This window comes from Ictalurus furcatus, chromosome 12, assembly GCF_023375685.1.
Source record: "Ictalurus furcatus strain D&B chromosome 12, Billie_1.0, whole genome shotgun sequence".
Taxonomy (NCBI): domain Eukaryota; kingdom Metazoa; phylum Chordata; class Actinopteri; order Siluriformes; family Ictaluridae; genus Ictalurus; species Ictalurus furcatus.
Window position 1 is genome coordinate 25,152,701 of NC_071266.1, and position 20,965 is coordinate 25,173,665.

At 41.6% G+C, this 20,965-nt stretch overlaps 1 protein-coding gene across 2 annotated transcripts; it reads left to right on the forward strand.

The window, feature by feature from the left end:
* mtx1b (metaxin 1b) lies at positions 1-14,813 on the forward strand. Of its 2 annotated transcripts, none has more exons than XM_053638600.1 (8): positions 1-81; positions 6,251-6,320; positions 8,058-8,137; positions 8,946-9,038; positions 10,396-10,578; positions 13,195-13,271; positions 13,371-13,528; positions 14,479-14,813. In XM_053638600.1, exons 1-8 carry the CDS (start codon positions 1-3, stop codon positions 14,694-14,696), a joined length of 960 nt encoding a protein of 319 aa, XP_053494575.1. In that variant the 3' UTR covers positions 14,697-14,813. The 2 variants fall into 2 exon arrangements, with proteins under 2 accessions (XP_053494575.1, XP_053494576.1); XM_053638601.1 differs by having other exon boundaries at positions 14,482-14,813.
* The last annotated feature ends 6,152 nt before the right edge of the window (positions 14,814-20,965 follow it).

A 20,965-nucleotide genomic window follows, 5' to 3' on the forward strand; every position in this document is an offset into this window, starting at 1 on the left:
ATGGCTGCTCCCATGGAGTTGTACTGTTGGAAAGGCGATTATGGCTTACCATCGGTCGATGTGGATTGTTTAACTGTGCTGGTAAGAATAATTCCCAGATTAAAATAAATATCCCTTGCCCGGATTGTGTGATCCATTTCCGGCGTATTGTTTTTTAATAATAATAATAATTTTGAAGCGTTTTCCGGTTTGTGAGCTGGAAGTGACCTCAGCTACTCACTCAATCAAGAATTAAAGCTATGTAAATTCTAAATCCTAAATCACTCAGCAGTTATTATTTAAATATAGGAAATGAAGCACAGGGCCAAAGCAGTACAGTTTATATCCAATACACAGCCATGTGAGAGGCAGATCCCTGAGTTACTCCCTATAACTGCATTACATGTCAGTAATGACCTGTATTCAATACTCTGTATGTCTCAAGAGGACCTAAGTGGGAACACTGCTCGTTATTTCATATGCAGGTTCACTACATTAGGTATAAAACCATAGCTTTGTCACCCTGTGTAGTGTATTGTATGTTTAAGGGAGCAGATGGTTATTTGGGTTACTATATTCTTTATAAATCTGAGTTGTTGTCAAGGCTAAGACCAGGACTAGCTCGACTGAGATCGAGTCAGGACAGAATCTTATGGGGGTTGGAGTGAAGTTCGAGTCCAAATGAAATCACGATTAAAAACCGTTAAGTTCTTTTCAAGGCCGAGCCTTCACTTCAGCTCGCTTGGTGCCAGTAACTGGGCTGGTTTGTATAAGAAGGAATGACTTCTTGACGGATTTTTGTGCCCGTGAAAAGAAAGACAACATAGAAGTTATTGTTGTTGTTGTTATTATTGTTATTATTATTATTATTATTTTAGAAAACTTTCAGTTGAAACCAAGACCATATTTAATATGACCAATGCACAAGAGTCAAGTCCAAGTACAAATGCCCAATAAATCAGAGACAAGTCCAAGTCAATACAAAAAACATCTTAAACACCTGAAGTCCACTACTGATGATTTCTACAATCTTATAATGATAACGATTGAGTCTTTATCGGTCACATATACAGTGGGGGAAGTAAGTATTGAACGCGTCACCATTTTTTTTTTTTTTTCAGTAGATATATTTCCTATGAGGCTATTCACATGAAATTTTCACCAGACATCAGTATTAACTCAAGAAATTCGGAAATATAAAGAATTCACAACATTAAAATCCATAAATGAAGTTATGTGTAATAAAGTGGAATGACACGGGGAGAAAAAGTATTGAACACACTAAGAAAAAGCAGTTCTCTAAGGTAAGGTAAGGCAAGGATGTATGACTGTTCGGGTGCTATTTCCTGTACGAGTTCACTTCAGGAAGTATGACGTAATGGCTTTGGCACCCTTCATAATGCACAACATGTCCAGATGGGAATTCAGCTGTATATTAGTGCACTTTACTGTATGAGATTTTCGCTTTCACCCTAAATTCGACAGGAACCCATTTAACATTCAGCCGCCTGCCCACTATATCACAGGCTCCCATCCCTGGTCCTGGGGAAGTGTTTCCCCTGCTCTAACACACTAGATCCTGTGTCTCAGCGGAAATAACTCTAAAATGTACAGGGCAGGGGGTACACCAGGACTGCGGATGGGAACCAAAGCCTTATACAATGCGATGCGTACGGTGTGAATATGAGGAAATTGGGAATTATGTTTACTCTGTCGAAAAGTGTTCATGTGCACACACCAGAAGTAGTGGTGGCCTTGTTTATCGTGCTGGATACAAATGAGTTTAGCAGTTTGTAGGAGCGCTTACACAAGAAAGGGGGTGTTGAACTTCAGGTTTGTCTGATAAAATGTTTATAACCTATGATAGCATCTGGGTTTGTGTAAATGTACGTATAAGGAGACTCTCTAATGTGAACCTCGAGTGATCGACTTAAAATGTATCACTGGTGATAAGTTACAGTGGTTTTTATATACGGATTATGCCGACACTTATTCAAATGAAATGTATTTAAATCACTTTTTTTTATTACTCACACAGATTCAAACCAAGTCCATGAAATAAGAAAAATAAGACTCATCATTCAATTACATATTTAGCAGTAAGACCATGTAATATTCAACAGTGGCCATAAATTTTCTCTCTCTCAGTGTGTGTGTGTATATGTGTGTGTGTGTATATATATATATATATATATATATATATGTATATATATATATATATATATATATATATATATAAAATAAAGAGTTGCTATCTGAGGTTCTTTCTAGCCTGTAACGTTATGGCTCTGCCTTGTTGAGTGTGTAATCACATGATAACGTCAGCAGAAAGACAAAAATGGAGAGGGTGTGTTATCTATCTGTCCAGAACAGCTGCTTAAACTCAGAGAGAGAGAAGGACAGAGAGAGAGAAAGATGGACAGAGACAACTCTGGTCTTGTGGAAAAGACGTACAGTAAGGCAGCTTGCTGTGTAATTCCTGCTTAATTGTGTTGTTTCTATTTTCTTAATCTTACACTGATTTGATTTTACTGTACAGCGCTTGGGCTGACATTGCTGTCTTTAAATAAACTAAATGTATAAAGCTGACTTGATTTGACTGAATGATCTGAGTGGGTGGATGTGTGAGTAAACGGATGGGTGGGTTGATGAGTGGGTGGGTGGATGGGTGGGTGGATCGATCAGTAACTAGGTTGGTGAATGGGTGGGTGTATGTGAATGGGCGGATGCGTGAGTAAACAGATGGATGGGTTGATGGAAGAATGGGTGAATGGATGTATGGGTAGGTGGATCAGTAAGTAGGTTGATGGATGGGTGGGTGGATGGATGGGTGGGTGGATCGATCAGTAACTAGGTTGGTGAATGGGTGCGTGTATGTGAATGGGGGAAGTGTGAGTAAACAGATGGATGGGTTGATGGAAGGATGGGTGAATGGATGTATGGGTAGGTGGATCAGTAAGTAGGTTGATGGATGAATGAATGGATGGGTTGTAGGTTTGGAAGTTGGATGATGAATGGGTGGGTGGGTGTGTGAGTGGGTGGATGCATGAGTAAATGGATGGGTGGGTTGATCTAAGGATGGATGGATGGGTGGGTGGATCAGTAAGTAGGATGATGAATGGGTGGGCGGATGGGTGAGTAAACAGATAGGTGGGTTGATGGAAGGATGGATGTATGGGTAAGTGGATCAGTAAGTAGGTTGATGAATGGGTGGACGGATTTGTCAGTAAATGGATGGGTGGGTTGATGGAAGGATGGATGGATGGGTGGGTGGATCAGTAAGTAGGATGATGAATGGGTGGGTGGATGGGTTGTAGGTTTGTAAGTTGGTTGATGAATGGGTGGGTGGGTGTGTGAGTGGGCGGATGTCTGAGTAAACGGATGGGTGGGTTGATGGAAGGATGTATGTATGGGTGGGTGGATCAGTAAGTAGGTTGATGGATAAATGAATGGATGGGTTGTAGGTTTGTAAGTTGGTTGATGGATGGGTGGGTGGGTGTGTGAGTGGGCGGATGTGTGAGTAAACGGATGGGTGGGTTGATGGAAGGATGGGTGGATGGATGGTTGGGTCTCTGCTTTTAGGACATCACTTTAGGTTTGTTTCCACAAGACATCACAGGTTGTGTGTTTGATGGATTGAGTGTGTGAGTTGTGAAAGTTCTGACCCTCACTGTGGAGTTCTGTTCTTCTGAAGGAACTGTTCTCCAGCTTGTTCATCTCCTAAACATTTCCCAGCTAAACTTGAACGTGTGAGCTTCGCTCTCTGTAATCCTCAACAATTATATAAGTTTAACTTCCATGTCATGTGGTCGAGCTTCAGTAGAAAATTTCTCTCATCAAGCTTTAATTGGAAAGCTTTTCCTTGTTCCCATGGTTACTGTGAAAACAAGCTTAAGCGTGCAGATGATAATTACATTGTAAAACAAAAGGAGCTTCTTTACCTGCAGTTTTACACCGATTATAACATCAGAGTAAAAGGTTGAGATGTTTATTCATACCTATGTTAATGATGGGGTTTCTCACATCTCTCGCTCCAGTAGAAGATACTCCATCATTCGGGAATGTATAATAACCGTCCAACCTAGTATCGTGGTATCTGCTGTTAACCTCCCGTTTTCTTAAAAACGTCGTAAAATTGGATTTTATGGATTCCTCTATGGATTTGGTGCTTAGCCAAGAAATTTCAAGCCACTCGTAGAATTTCTTGCTGTTAGCCACTTCCTTTATCTGTCGATGATGCGTCCTACGGAGGGGCTTGGTCTTCCATGATGTTTACTCTGCTTCCTCATCATCCTCTATCTTCTGCCGCCTGAGGCACTCTCTTAGCAGTTCATCCCGAGGGGCCATCTTCCTGATGTATTCATGGATTCTCCTTGTTTCATTCCGGATAGTGGCTCTGGCACTCACTGATTTTCACCCTCGTAGAGTCTCCGGGTGCTGGATTTGTGTGGAGCCCTCCATGCATTGTGAGGAGTTTTTTTGGGTCTTGACATCAGTGGCATCTATCTCCCTCTGTGGCCAGCTTGCTATTCCAGGTAGGTATCTGATGGCTGGTAGGGCGTACATATTGATGGCCTGGATCTTATTCCTACCATCGAGCTGGCTTCTCAGCACCTGTCTTACCCTCTGGAGGTGTTAGGCTCCTTGTATCCTCATTCTGGCTCCCATTGGCCTGTGGGATGCCAAGGTACTTGTAGCTAGACTGTATATCTGCAAATCCTACCTTCTGGTAACTCCACCTCATTTCAGTCCTAATCACCTTCCCTCTCTTTGCCACCATGGGGCCACACTTATCCTGATGTCCTCACTGTAGATCCTGGTGAGGTGGACCAGTGAGTCTGCCCTTTAATGTTGAAAACCAATGAACTACCGAGATGAAAGTTCCTTCCTTTGCTCATCTCGTCCTTCTTTCCTTCATTTGATGTTCTTTGTTCATTAGTTCTTTATTTTTGTTCCGTCCTTCCACCTTCCTTTTGTCTGTTTTTGTTCGTTCATTTGTTTTTCTTTGTTCTTGTTTTTCGTCCCGTGTCCTTCTTTTGTTACTTATTTTATTCCTTTGTTCTTTCCTTCCTTCCTGCTTTGTTTGTTCCTCCCGTCTTTGGTTTGTTGGTGCCCTTTTCCCCTGTTCTAGATTCCTTTCTTCATTTCTCCCTTCCTTCATTCATTTCTTCCCTTTTTTCATTCTTTCCTTTGTTTGTTTGTTTCATCGTGACTTCACATGTTAGACTTGTGTTTGTCAGAAAACGTGTGCAGGAGGCTACAGGGTGCCGAGCGTTACATCTAAGAGAATCGAGAAGCTATTGAGTGGGTTTTTTAAATATTCTTTTTAAGGTTAATGTTTTTGTTTGTGTTTTATCTGTTATTTTCTGTCTGAGTTATGTCAGTTCTTTCATCTTTTTTCCTGTATGCCGTGTCAGTTTTTTGTGTGTTGTCTTTTTACTTTGTGTTTTTGTCTGTCTTTGTTTGTTGTTTTCTTTTTATCTTTTGTTTTCTTAGTTTTTTTCCTTGTTTTTGTCTGTTTTTTTCGTATTATTTCTGTTTTTTCTGCATATTTAGTCTTTTGTCTGTTTTGTCTATTCCTTGTTTGTTCAGGTTTCTCTCTATGTATTTTGTCTGTCTTTTGTTTGTGTTTTTGTTTCGTCTTGTGTACATACTTGTCTGTGTGTTTTGTCTCTGTGTATCTTGTCTGAATATATATCAAATATATAAATGTACAATATACTGTGTGTATATTAAATATGGAATAAAACATGATGGCACATGCCATCTCCTTCTCGTTTTGTCTCTTAAACGCCGCCGCGTTCTTGTTTTGTCTCTTGAATGCTGCCATGTTCTCGTTTTGTCTCTTGAATGCCGCCCCGTTCTTGTTTTGACTCTTAAACGCCGCCGCGTTCTTGTTTTGTCTCTTGAACGCCGCCCCGTTCTCGTTTTGACTCTTAAACGCCGCCCCGTTCTCGTTTTGACTCTTAAACGCCGCCCCGTTCTCGTTTTGACTCTTAAACGCCTCCCCGTTCTTGTTTTGACTCTTGAACCCTGCCGTGTTCTCGTTTGTCCCTTAAACGCCGCCCCGTTCTCGTTTTGACTCTTGAACGCCGCCGTGTTCTCGTTTTGACTCTTGAACGCCGGCGTGTTCTCGTTTTGACTCTTGAACGCTGCCCCGTTCTCGTTTTGACTCTTAAACGCCACTGTGTTCTCGTCTTGACTCTTGAACGCCGCCCTGTTCTCGTTTGATCTCTTAAACACTGCTGTTTTCTATTGTTTTCTTCTCCAGGCCTATGCCAAGTTTGCAGGTGCCCCGCTCAAAGTTCACAAGATTACCAACCCATGGAGAAGCCCAACAGGTGGGAATGTCAGATTCTTTCTGCTCAAATTACTCTTACTCTACCCCCCCCCCCCCCCAGGAAAAGATTTGGAGTAAACCCCTGTGTTTCAGTTCTGTTTGCTCCCTCATGCACTTCCTCTAACGACTACCGTAGAGGAATACTACCATATTTTACCTACTTTACACCAATATGAACAGAGCCGGTCTTTCAACACAAACACTCTCAGCCTCCTTGTAACCAGCTAGCCTTGCTAACACACGCCCTGCCTTGCTAACGCACTAAATATCTCCTGTCCTGTACTTCACTCTGGTTAATTCATACAGAATTGCGCTCGTCAGCTTTTATTTTTATCCCAAATCATTCGAAGGTTGCATGTCGGATAACACGATACGAGAGAAAACATCCAGCCTCCATGTAGCTGGTGTAGCTTGTCGATTTGCTAACATACTGCTTTGCTAATCAGTTAGCAGGATAAACCAATAATGCTAATCGGCGATCATGTTAGTTGGAGGAGTCGAAAGACATGAAATGTTATATACTTTTTAGAGATTCTTAAGTACTTTTAGTACTCCTGGGTGCTAAAAGTCTTTTATTTGGGGGAAAATATGCTCTTGAGGTAAATTGTGCTTCATTCGAGTCGATCGTGGTGATGAAAAGATTCTGGAGGGAAAGGAGACAACATGCAAGTCATTTGTTTAACTAAGAAAAATTTGATTAAAAGTGCAGGGTTTCTTTTTTTATATACATAAAGCATATTTATCACCATTTTCTGTCATCCATAGTTTATCATTTAAACCCTTTCAGTACTTTTAACATGTAGTAGTCATGGCTAACGTTTGTGTTAAGAAATATTTATAAATGAAACGAAAGGATGATGGGAAAAGTTGTGAATTAGGTCATTAGAAAGGTTGCGTTTGTTAAATTGACGTAATTTACACTGTATTTAGGGGCCAAGCACCAAAGGTGTGTAGGCACCCTATTGTTATTGCATGTTTTCTCCTTCTTCTTCTTCTTCTTATTATTATTATTCTGCACCATCTTCTTCTGGCTAGTGTGTATATGGCAGCCCATAGATCCGTCTGGTAAAAAGTTGTGAAATTTGGCACACTGATTGGGGCGGGTCTAAGGAACATTCCGACCAAATCTGGGCCAAGTGTCCGTCATCAAAACATGCACATCATGTGTGAGCCTATGACGAATCCCTTTGCCTAAAGTTGCTATGGCAACAATTTAATGCAGCTTTCATAGCAGCTTTATTTTTTCTCGTTCTTGTTTCCTCCATGCCGGGGATCTAAAATGTTATGGAAAATTCTAGTCCGTGCCCATGCCATGTCACCTCCGTTCAACACCCCACCACCGTATTTTTCCATTTAGACGGTTCACATTATGGAAAGTTCACCGTGTTGGACGCTGCTGGTCGCCTGACGGTCTTTATGTGAAGTCTTTACACAAAGAATGCGGTGCTGGGGGAGAAATATATACGAGCCGACGTAGGGAACGTGTCCTGCATGCTCAATCGCTTACGGGTCGAAGGGTCGGGCATTTCCTGTCTCTGTTAATCCTTTACGCCGTGTATTTATCTTGCACTCCTGCGGTTGGTACCAGCAGACGGTCAGCAGGACATTTTTTCCCCCAAAGTCTCTTGACATGTAGCAGTCTATGAAAAAGAGCTTTGTTTATTACAGTGACACTACACACTGTCTGCATGTTGTGTGTTTTTTATTTTCCTTCTTCCAATATTTAATTCTCTAACAGGTACGCTGCCTGCTCTGAAGACCAGAGAAGAAGGCAGTTTATCACAGCCGAGTAAGATCATCATCCAGCTCAGGAAGCAGGTGAGTGACCTTTTACTGACCCCTGACCCTCACATCAAGGTCCCAGTAAACCATTCATGAATTCCTCTTACCTTCGAACTTGTGTAAAGTGGTGCGGATGAGCTACAGTCAGTAATTATGTACTGAACGGATTACAGCGTCTGCTGAAAATACAACGTGTTGTATGTAACAAATACGACATTCGCTGTCGTAGGAAAATAAACAACGACAGAGTGGCGTGACGAAGCGGAGGAACTTTTACCGTTCCGAAGTTGGGTATTTTCTGATAACGGCACGTCTTACAGTGTTCCATTTCTTCGCATAGCGCGAAAATTTTTATTAAAACGTATTAAACAGTCATACTTTTTTTTTTATCCGTTTATAGTTACATTTAAGTTAACTCTCTTTACGTTAATACGTCTTGTCTTGTTACTGAGAAACCAGAAGGCGTAAATCTCCTCTGTCCTGTGTCGGAGAAAATACCGGCACTGGAGACTCCTTCCATCAATGTCAAAGAGATGCCGTGTCGCAGAAAACGTCCCCATGACGTCAACAGTTTTCTTGGTTGTAGAACACGTCATTTCTGTTACCGTGGAAACGATCCGTTATTGGAAGGTATTACTGAAGAGAACGGAAAATACTCTCGGGTTTAAATCCTTAATAGGAGCTACGGTGTGTTCACAGGAAAGCGATGCGAGGGGGTTTAAAGGGTTAAATGTATGGGCATTTCTACCAGGAAAGCTTTGGGGTCAGTTCTGTGGCATCTGTACGTGGAAAAGCCGCACGTGTGGGCTTTCTAACGTTAATCCGACTCTCTGTTGCGTTTCAGAAATACAACGCCGATTACGATCTCTCGGCTAAAGAGGGCGCGGACACGCTCGCCTTCGTGTCCTTACTGGAGGAGAAGCTGCTGCCCGCTCTGGTGAGTCCCGACAGATGATCACTTTTAAAGTTGATTTAAGTCACGCTGTGTGTGTACGTCACGGATCACAACATCCAGTGGAGCAACACTGACTCTTAAACCTTTTAAAGTGTCTTATACGGTATACTCACAACACAACACAGAACAAATCCCGCCCGTATCCACTTTCCGAAATACGCCAGTGCATTTTGTAAGTGTTCCTCCTTGATTACTCTGTTTAAGTGATTATTTTTGTTTATCAAATGTAATATATCCTATCGTGTCATGTGACAGTGAACTGGTTGGAAGGTGTGCTTAAATAAATAAGTGATGTTGGACGTGAGCTGTGTTCAAGTAACGATCTGTAATTTGCACAGCGGAGAGTGTTCGAACCTTCTGGCCTTTTCCCGTATGTTTGTCTCCGTGTGTTCAAGCAGCTTTACTTTGAAAACTATGGAAAGAAAGAAGTATGTATAAATAATAACAGATGCTGGCACTGTCCTGATCACGTCCTGATTGCGATTATAACAGAGTAATAAACACTGTTATTCTCCATATTCTGAGAAACAGTGTATGAATGGAGCTGTGTGCGCGTGCGCGTGTGTGTGTGCGCGCGTGTGTGTGTACACCACATGTCGAGTGTCCGAAGTCCCCCGAGCGATCCGGTCCCCCTGTGTTTAACTCTGGATAATGACAGGAACAGGAGACTTTCCAGCTCATCAAAGTGCCATAAACTGAGTTATGAGTGGAAACCACATACACACTCGTCTTTAAAGAAGAACCACCACTTAAACCGCGTGTGTGTGTGTGTGTGTGTGTGTGTGTGTTTGATATCTAGCACTTTGCATACATCCTGTAACCTGTACGTGTGTGTGGATTATATTTGTTATCTTGTCCCGTGTTAGCTTTATAACTTAAAAAAAAATAATAATCGGAGAAAGCCGATACACTAATACATTAACACGTTAGCGTGCTAGCGTGCTTCGTTCGTACGTTAGCCTGTTAGCGTGCTGGCGTAATATTTATTTATTTATTTATTATTATTATGCAACATGCATCAGTAAAGTAAATTTATATAAATCTGAAAATATACGATTATTATTTTATTATGATGTTAGAATACCTACTGTAGAAAAACATTAAAGCTGCTTAATAAAAGAAAAATCTGACTAAAGCAAACGTATATTAAATATATATATATATATATTTTACATGTTAATGAAGCTAAATATAAAATGCATAAAGTCATTATTATTTGTGTGTTGTTGTTTTAAATTGATTAATTTTCACAAAAGTGATTTCAGCTGCTAGTTTAGTTGAACCCTTCTGTTTTTCCTCTCTCACACGCACATCCTTTTCCTTCCCTCCGTCCCTCCAGATTTACACGCAGTGGGTCGACGCTAAAAATTACGTAGACGTGACGCGGCGCTGGTACGCTGAACACACCCCGTTCCCACTGAACTTCCTGCTGCCAAACCGCATGCACTCGAGGCAGATAGAGAGGCTGAGGCTTATCAGAGGAGACGCCGTACTGGAGCCTGAGGAGCAGTTGGAGAAAGAGGTGAGAGGACGAGGAGGAGGAGATCCCTGATGAGATTTTTTCCCCTTTGCGTAGCCTAGTTTAGTTTGTGTCCCGTTAGAGTTGCTCTCCTGATCTCCCTTCAGGATTTCACGATTTTGAGATGAACGCAAAATCAAGCAAGCGCCGCGATATTCTGGAAGACCTTGCAATTTTTCTAAAATTACCCCAAATTTTTCCTCAGATTTGGACAAGGCTGCGTCATGTGACGTCATCACGACGCGCGTTCAGCCAACGCGCATTTCGCTTCACGTGCGTCAAACATGAGTACAGCTAAAAGGCCTCGTTTACCAGCAAACATCGCTGCGAAAGAGCGTGCGAAACAATTTTGTGCGATTCAAGTAGATTTCTGGGGAAAAAAACAAAAACCCTCCAGATTTTGAAAGACGCCGCAGCAAAACCGAGCAGACACTCTGTGAAGTCCTGTACGGACCGTCACCGTGATGAAGGTCGATACACAGACATATCTACTGCTGAAACCTTGTAACTCACTTAATAGCTTTTGTTTGTTCAATCACTACAAGAATGCTAACTTCCACTAGCACGGCTCTGGTATTGTCCAAGCAAACTGTCATCTTCGCCCACGGCCCGCAGGCTGTCTGCTAGATGTAAAGCTTCAGAGTCTTGAGTTGCAATCTGATTGGCTCTCTGCTCTTCTGTGTACAAAGCAGTTTCCAATGACTGAAATAAGTTCACAGCGTCCCTTCTTAAAAATGTATTCTGTTGAGATTTGTTCAATGGTAACACGGCTGACATGTTTCTGCTGACGTCACAGGAAAGGCCTCCGATTGGTCGATTTCAGTGTCAGGCAAATGTCCTTCAGTGAAAGTAGGAAAGGCGGGTCTCGGCTGGTTTTAATGATGAAAGCTAAGCTTGGCCTGAAACTATTGACGTCAGTGGCTGAACGCACGTGAGAGAGGTGTTCTGAACGCCGCCGTTTAGTCTCGTAGTGGTGCTTGCGGCAGCTGGGGAATATTTTTTTAATCATTCAGTAACTGCTGGAGTAAGGAATATATTACTTCAGTGGTTCCTGCCGAAATCGAGAACGTCCTGGAGAATGATCTCTGAGAAAGCGTGGGAACCCTGGTGTAATATACACACAGTACATATAGATATAACAGATGTACTGTAGGTTAACGCGTTTAAATCGGGTATGTTGTTTTACGGTGCAAGTAGAGGTAGACTCGGTGCAAAAGTTTGGTATTCGAATGGAACGAAAGGAACGTGTGCTGTATGACATTCACATGCAACGTTTACCAGCAGAAGATTGGGATTTTCCAACAAAAACAACAAAGGCAAAATCAAACACAGAAACTTGAACTGATGTATTTAGATTTTTCAACCTGTCACGTAATGGAGGCTGAGACCGAAGCAAGTGCAGGTAAGGCAGGTTAATGAGAAGACAAATCCACAGGGTTAGGCAGAAATCAGTAACCATAGAGAGGCAAAGGTCCAACCATCATGCAAACAATCCAAACTAGGCAAGGCAGAGAATCAAAGTCGAAGGGAATAGCAAAAAAACCCCAAAAAACAGAGCATCGGCATGAGGTAAAGGCTCGGGAAACGACAGAGACGAGTCAACCGAGCGAAATACTTCGCAATGGCTGTGTGTGAGAGTCTCTTGGGTAGATTGAGAGCAAGTGTGTGTGATTAGTCCTCAGGAGGTGGTGCCGCGTCCGTGTGTTCCGTTGGAAGTTGTAGTTGTCGGCCATGTTTGTAGTTCGTGGTGCGTTCTGGAAAATGGAGTCGCCGGTTTGCCGTGACACGACACAACCATTGATATTTTAATATAAGCTATTTAGTATAGCGTTTTGGTACTTCTAATAATGAACGGACATGTACGAAACCCAACCCTAAACATCTTGCTGGTATAGAATAAAGAGTTTTGTCGTAAGGGTATCGTAAAGTGCACCTATTACGGTTTTTCAAATATTCCCTTCCATGTAGTGTGTTATATACGTAGCGGTTTGTGAATGTAAAAACATCTGCAAAGTTTCAAAAATCAAAGCGAACAACAAGCAGAGTTATCCACTCCCAAAAGAAGGAATCGATTCTGAACAGCTGAATCGAGTCGTTAGTGATTCCGGACTTTACTTCCTGTACTAACCTACGTAGGTTCGTAACAAAAAGCCCCGCCTCTGGTCTTCATCGGCTGCTCGCTGACAGCGGTAGACCAATCACGACAGACTGGGTCATCTGACCAATCAGAGCAGAGTATGCTCTCTGAAAGGAGGAGTTTAGAACGAATCCTTTAGAATGAATCAGTTAACGAGTCGTTTGTGACACTGCGGAAAAAATGTAATGCTGTAATTTAAATTATGAGCACGTTAACATGTTTTTTTACTCTGGATGCAGGTAAATCTATCGTATGAGAGCTTTAAAACTAAATTAGACACGTTTCAAAACCGTAATAGGTGCCCTTTAAGTGTGACTTTTGCGTGCTCTTGAGTGTACAGTAATTGTTTCTTTACAGTCTTACAATATTAAATATTGGAACGGTTTTAAAATGACGGGAAAAAAGAAACGGGTAGATTTAAATAAAAAAGAAAAGAAAAAGAAAAACCTTTAACCTAATGTTTTTTTTCCCCCCGTCCTCAGCTTTACCAGGATGCGTTGGAGTGCATGACTCTCCTCTCACAGAGGCTCGGCTCACACAAGTTCTTCTTCGGAGACTCGTAAGTTTGACGTGTAAGTTTAAGCTGAGGTGTGTGTGTGTGTGTATTTGTTCTGCTGTGTGTGTGTGTCTGTGATGAGTGTGGTGTTCATCTCCGCAGCCCCTCCTCACTGGACGCGTATGTGTTTGGTCACCTGGCGCCTCTGCTGAAGATTAAACTCCCCAACGCTAAACTCCAGCAGCACCTGAACTCGTTGGAGAACCTGCAGCAGTTCTGCTCCAACATCCTGCTGCTTTATTTCCCCTCAGACAGCCGAGGTTCGCTTTTCCTTCCTCGCCGCGTTGCACCACGGCGCTTCCGAATTCTTCAATCTGATTGGTCAGAAGGTCTTTGACGATGTTTCTATAACAGCAGATCTGAGTAGATCCGGGTGTAAGGCAGATCACAGGTTTATATTCATGCGCTCTTCTAACCGTTTCTATAGTAACAACTTGTGTAGCAGATGCTACACATAAACATGTGTGGGTTTTTTTTGTAATTGTTGTTATGGTTTAGTTTTCTTTCGAGGAGACGTATATTTATAACATTTATGGAAGGAGTCTCCAGTAAGTTAAAGCTGTAACAGTACGTTTTCTGACGTCTGACGTTTCTGAGTTTATGCTCTGCGGTCACTCTGGAACACGACGAGCTGATTTTATTTATTTATTTATTTATCTTTTGTCTTATTAATTTCATGAAACAGAAAAAAAAAAAAATAAAAAAAAAGGTGGTGAGGGAATGACCGCTGGACTGGTAGTGTAACGTGGATTTAAAATAACAGCATATATATGATGCATCTATATTTAAAAAGATGGAATGTTATAACGTATAACTTTTGTGGGGACGTTTTACAGCATTAAACGTAACAATAATGGATTAAAGAAAAAACGTAATGTATTGTTATTTAATAAGAACCGATTGCTTGCGGTGGCAAAATGCTGTGGTTTAAGAGGAATAAAGCTCTTCCAGGCATGCTGTTATAGAAAATGAATCAACTCTGGGGTCGTAACGGTAGCTCCGCTTCATCACCCCAGCGGAGTTGATTATTTTCCTCTAAGCGCACCACACACGGCGGATTCTTACTATGTTATAAGATAGCTACAGACGTTGCTATAAGACAGATCAAAGGTCATTATTATTATTATTAAGATCTTAAAATGTATCCAATTTGTCTTTCAGTCTTTTTCATCTTTATTTATTTATTTATTTTATCTATTTTTCCGCCCAGAAGCTCCGAGCAGAAACACTGCCGTTCACACCGACGCCGGTGACTTTGATAACGAGCCGCACAAGCGGCGCAACCAGATCCTGTCCGTGCTGTTCGCCGTGGCGGCCATGGTGGGTTACGCCGTCCTCAGCGGCATCGTCACCATCCATAGCTCACGATCGCAGCTCGAAGAGCCTCGTCACGACGACGGAGACGAGGATGACGAAGAACAGGAGTGAATTGTTTTTTTTTTTTTTTTTTTTTTTAATATTAATAAAAAGTGTATATTCTGAATGAATCCCCCTGAGCTCCACTATTAAAGTATTTACGAGCTTGTTTATTAAGCAAGACACACACTGGTGCTCATGTTGGTGTATTTTTTTTCTTCTTCTTCTATTGTGTAAAGTGAATTATAAATAAATACATTTTAGAATAATTAATATTAGCATTATTATTTACGGGATTGTTATAATCTCTGTTTAAGAGTGACCTGTAGTGGTGGCATCATCGCAGCAGAGCTTTATGTCTGATATCTAATTGCAAATGCTTCTTTTTTTTGGAGCAGTTATCAGTTATTATATATTTTTCGGGTTTCATTAAAGCTGATGGATTTTTTTTTCAACTGATGAGTTATTTTTTTATTATTTTTTTTTTAATGGTACGTTATGTCTGAATGTTCTGCCCTATATAAAAAGCTATGAACATGTATATGACTATAAAGAACGTGCGTTAAACCAAATCGATGTTATTTCAACGTCTTCCTAATTAGAAAAAGAGCTGATTACTAGCTACCATGTTAACTAGCTGGTTTTCTTGCGCACTAGAATCCTATCTAGTTTCGCAACTAGTCTTGCTAACAAGCTATCAGAATAAAGTAATAAAATTCCAACAGTTGTCAACCGTCTTTTGCTACCATGTGCTGGGTTTAAGCCTCTGGTCAATATTATTCTTTTTGTTTTTGTTTTTTTTTCCAGTTAATAGATTTCTGAATTTTCTTTTTGGAGTTTCCATTGTCTTCTGGCTGCTTTGATGTGGGCGGGGCTATATTTGGTACAGGTGATTCAATTCAATTTCATTTGTATGGCGCTTTTTAACAGTGAACATTGTCTCAGAGCAGCTTTACAGAAACCTAAACACAGGATAGAGATTTTAAGCGTGTGAATTTATCCCTATTGAGCAACGGTGGTGACGGTGGTGAGGAAAAACTCCCTGAGACGATATGAGGAAGAAACCTTGAGTGGAACCAGACTCAGAAGGGAACCCGTCCTCATCTGGGTAACAACGGATAGAGTGAAAGTAAAAGAAAGTTCATGATGGTTTTTATATGAAGTCTGTTTGTTGAACTAGTCCACTGTTCACTAAAGGAGACCTGAGTGTAAAACTGCATGTAGTAATCGCAGTCCTAAGACCATCGCAGCAACCGTAGTCCCAGCAACCATAGCGAGAACGTCCGTGTGGAATTGAGGTCCAAAACCATTTCCATGCTACTTCAAGCGGTCCCATCACCAGCAATCTCCAGACTGTAGCCTCCAGTTGATGAGAGCTCCACCCAGAGGTAGGACATCAGGATGGATCAGGCAGGTCCGGAGAGCAAAAAGGGTCTGGATCACTCGCATCTCCATAAAATCATGTGTGGCTCGACTGAAGGAGAGCGGGAGAGATTGTTAGGTATGCTTACTATGCCGTAATAGATAAGACTCTGTACTTTGTGTAAAAGAAAGTCTATTCATGATAAGCTTGATGCCAATTCTACCAAAGTACCAACCAGAGTGAACCATCTGCTTACATCAACGGCACTTTTACCCCAATCAGAGAATCCAGAGTGACTTCTTTCCCGCTCTTTCAGCCTCTTTGTGCCTGAGTGTGAGCAAAACCACATTTCGTTAGCTGTTTTACTGTATAAACACTGTTTTGGTGTAATAATGGCGACTAGTTCTACTAGTCTGCTGATGCAGATTAGCAGAGTGATTGAGACCTACATGTAGTGCTGTAAACAGGAAGGCAAGCTGGATTTAAATGTTGTAATTGAAACATTTTAAATGTTGTAATTGAAATGTTGTAATTGACCCCATTACTTGCACATGGGGTCGTCGAAAAGCCAAGACTACAGCTGCAAATAGATTTTCTAATGGATTTGTAAGATCAAATCTCACCACGTTGTAAACGGAAAACAGTTCATCTTGATCTTACCGAGCTTCGTGATCCTAAAATGGCGTGAGGGTTCGGTTCAAAGCCAGGTAATGCTCGGTTTAAGTTAACAAAACTGAATGTGTGTGTGTGTGTGTGTGTGCTGCTTCTGCTCGTTGCAGTTTAATGTTCTGTTGCTCAGTAGCTGGTATGAAGAAGTAGCAGTGGTGTAATACGAACTGCAAGTTTGCCTGATTTTAGCGCTAGAACTATATACAAAAAACAAAAAGCGCTGTGGAAACATCACACGGTCAATTACTACACTCTTTTCTAGTGTTACGGCGTTATGGGGTTGCACTAGCACTTCAAGAGTTGCTTATGTTGCTGAGGAAAGTCTGCTGTCATTTATATACAATCTGACACACCCACACACACACACACAGTTCTGATGAGGCATATATCATGCAGACAGTGACTACCACTGGTAAACGCTTACAGATCAGAGGTCTTTAGTATCACTACGTTTTTATAGCAGAGGCACAGTGGCTTAGTCGTTAACACGTTTACCTTGCACCTCCAGGGTTGGGGGTTCAAATCCTGCCTCTTCCCGGTGTCCACTGGGTTTGCATGTTCTCCCTGTGCTTCAGGGTTTCCTTTTTGTACTCCGGTTTCCTCCCATGGGCTGAAGACATGCGTTGTAGGCTGATTGGCATGTCTAAATTGCCCAATTGTGTGTGTGATTGTGCCCTATGATGGGTTGGCACCGCGTCCAGGGTGTCCCTCGCCTTGTGCCCCGAGTTCCCTGGGATAGACTCCAGGCTTCCCGTGACCCTGTGTAGGATAAGCCGGATTGAAAATGGATGGATGGATGGAAGTTTTTATAACATTTGAGATCACGCATCGCATCGTAATGCCTTCTGGCTAAGTCGTGCTACTACAGTAATTTTGACTCGATTTGTAAACTAACACTCATCTAACCACTTTTACGTGATCTAAAATCCAATAAAGCACGGCATTTAAGATGGCAACGCGGATTCAACCAAGTGAGGGAAGTAACCGAGGGTGTTTTAAACCAGGGCGACTTGTCGTGGACGAGAGCTGTCCCATAATTTTTGCACATGGTGTTTAAAACAGCCCTCGTCCTGTCTGAGGAATAAATATGTTTGCAAATGTAAGGCTTGCAGAGAACAGTTTCTTTTCTGCTGTGATAAGTTTTTGGTTAAGAGAAATTTTTCCCAGGGTTACGTTGAACTAAGTAACATACACATTACTTCACTTGATGAAAAGCTCCCACGCTGGACTCTTACAGGACATGCTCCATATTCAGAAACTGGAGCGCTTGTTCCAAAATGTTGTCATGATAATGTTGTCACGATACATCTGCCGATTACAGACAGAACCGGCAGAGCTGATGGATAAATATTTAGTCCGCGTGATGATAATAAAGACTCATTTTCTGTGAACACAGCTGTTCCTTAGCAGATGAGCCATGCTAATCCTACAGGCATATATACAATACTGACAATTTATTTTATTTTGTTTTTTCACAACAGGTGTGGATGTTATTTCAAAGGAATTCATTCCTTTCACACATTATTTTATGACTTCTGCAAGCTATACAGTCTATAATGTTAGGGCGTCGATTATATTCATTGCAGAAGGTCCATCAAGACGTTTGTAACCATTCACATTCGGGTTAAAGGCTTGCAATGATCCACAGAGACTGCTTTCACACGTTTCTCTTAACCACCAGTGGACGTTTTACACGCACGGCCATGGGAAGTGTTGCTGTCAACGTTATTTTGGTGACAGAGGAGCTTGAAAAGTTGAAAAAGTTCCGTTTTTTTTTTTTAGTTCAGAACAGAGTATGTGATATAAAGTGAGAAAAACAAACATGGAGGATGACGTAATGGTGGGAAAAAATAGGCTTGTTAGCAAATATGAGGAGAAGACTGGTGCTCCATTTCAACTGTGGAATGGAAATCGACTTTTCGGACATTTTCAATCAGTATAAACGGATGAATTCTTTTATCGCGTCAAGTCTGTTATAAGATTAGTCAGGACACGGTTGGGTTTCTGTTTTTAGAGTATCGTGACTCTGTGCTTAGGTGCTGGTGAGCAGGGTGTGATGGGAAAGGTATGGGAGATGGGAGAGGCTCACAGCTCTCCACAATAACATTGGTTACAGAGATAAAATAAAGCTGGCACTGAAGGAAGAATCCATTCAAAGTTCTTCATTATTGCTGATGATAAATCGAATCTAGAAAGAAAACTAGGCTTGTTATGATTTTTATTAGCAAGCTACTGTAGGCTAGTTAGTTACTGTAGGACTGGCAAGTGTTGTTATTGTTACAGTGTGTGCAGGAAAAACACCCTAATACAGGAGACTCTGTTACCGTGCACATAATTCTTAATAATTACAAAGTGATTCGAGGGTTTTTTCCAACCTCAATTCTCAAAAGGAGTGATTTAGATGCTTGTTTTATCACAGTGGGACAAGCTAACTCTTTTGCTAACTAGCCAACAAAACGGTCTGTCCTGCTGCTTGCTGCATTGTTCATGCTGTAGCTTGTTATAATGGTTAGTTTTTGTCTGCCGTCTTTGTTAACAATGTAAAGAAGGACAATTTTGATGTATTTCTGATCGGAGAATCATCACGGGGCCAGCCAGTCTTTTCTCGCTGACAGGAAAAACTTGGTATTGTTGGTTCTGTGCTAATAAACACACTGCACAAATAATAATGTAATCGCTGCCTTGTGCGGATAATATAGCAGAACCCAGTGAAGTTCTGTTTGAGGTTGATGCTAGATGTAAATACATGCACTTGTAGCTACATGCTACATGTCATTTTAATCCAGGAGCCATTTTGTAGTAATTTACCTACACATCTGAACTGTCATTTCTTCCTTACATTAGTGTTAGATAGCTAAATTATTAGCCTTAGTCGGTGGCTAGTTAAAGGCATCCATATTTCCCAGCTTCCTAGCAGGTGTGCTCTCACAGCTTGAACCATTTGAACAGCAGCCTTGCCATGTTGAAAATACACATTTCATTTGTGAAGCATTATGACAGTGTCATAAAATGTGTCATGTTTAATAACTTCTCAAATAAAGACGTCTGCTAACCAGAGCATGCTTAGCAAAAACCTAGCATGTGAGATTAAACAGTGTAGCAACTAATGCTAACATAACATAACAGTCACGTGTCAGCATATGACCTCTGCTGTGACATGTTTAAGACACGGTTATGTTTATGTCAGTTTTAAGACACGATATTAAAATCCTACTGAAAAGCCTCTTTATTGTTGCTGTATAATTCCTGTTAGTTCCTCATAGTGTGAAACTGTGTAACAGTTCCTGTAAATGCAAAGACTCTGCAGTTAACATCAACTCTTCATCGTCAGGTTTTCTCCTCCTGAGTGCTATGAAAGCGTAACATATTGTCATTTGTCTAAGAAGCGATTAATATAAATATTTATCCAATGCTCATAAAGTACACTTTCAGTCTTATAGTACAGTCGAGTTCATTCTCCAGTTCTTCCCATGACCTCGTTCCGGGTTAACAGGTGGTAAGTAGATGAAAACGGCGCCGTACTTGACACGATGACGTACAGACTAAACATGCCATCATGCCGTAATGCCTAACAGAGCGTATGAACTCACCGGAAAACCATGCTCTAAACAGAACTTTCTAGAACTCTTAGTCACATAACGACCGGCGTGATTAATTAGTGCTATGATAGCTTTCCAGTCCAATATCTGTTTAGTGGTCAGGGTATGAAGCTTTTTCAATTGGTGACATAAATACGGAATGATACACAGCAAGGCGTGCAGTTATAGGGATGATGATGATAATAATAATCCACGATGGGGTGGGGTGGCGTGCTACCAACCAGGGAGGTGGAAGGCTATCACGTGCTTCCTCCGTGACACGTGAAGACGCTTTTCAAGCTGCATCACAGGGCAGCACGACACACTCGGAGGAAAGCGCTATCTACCGTCTTCTGCATACATGAGCTCACAGATGCTGGTGATTGGCTAGTGTTGCTATGATTGACAGGGGAGAGAGAACATGTCCCCCCCTCTAAGAGAGCAGTCAATTTTGCTCTTTTGGTTCTGAAGCCCTGCCCACCACCCTAAAGTTGATGATTTTCCTATAAAAACTACACCCTGAAGTCTTTTACTCCTCAGCAGGTTATCTCTGACTGTTACAGAGGCACCTCTGGGGTTGGGTGTTCGAATCTTACCTCCACATGTGTGCACAGAGTTTGGAAGTTCTCCCCGTGTTTCAGGGGTTTCCTCCGGGTACTCTGGTTTCTTCCCCCAGTCCAAAGACATGCGTTGTAGGCTGATTGGCATCTCCAGATTGTCTGTGGTGTGTG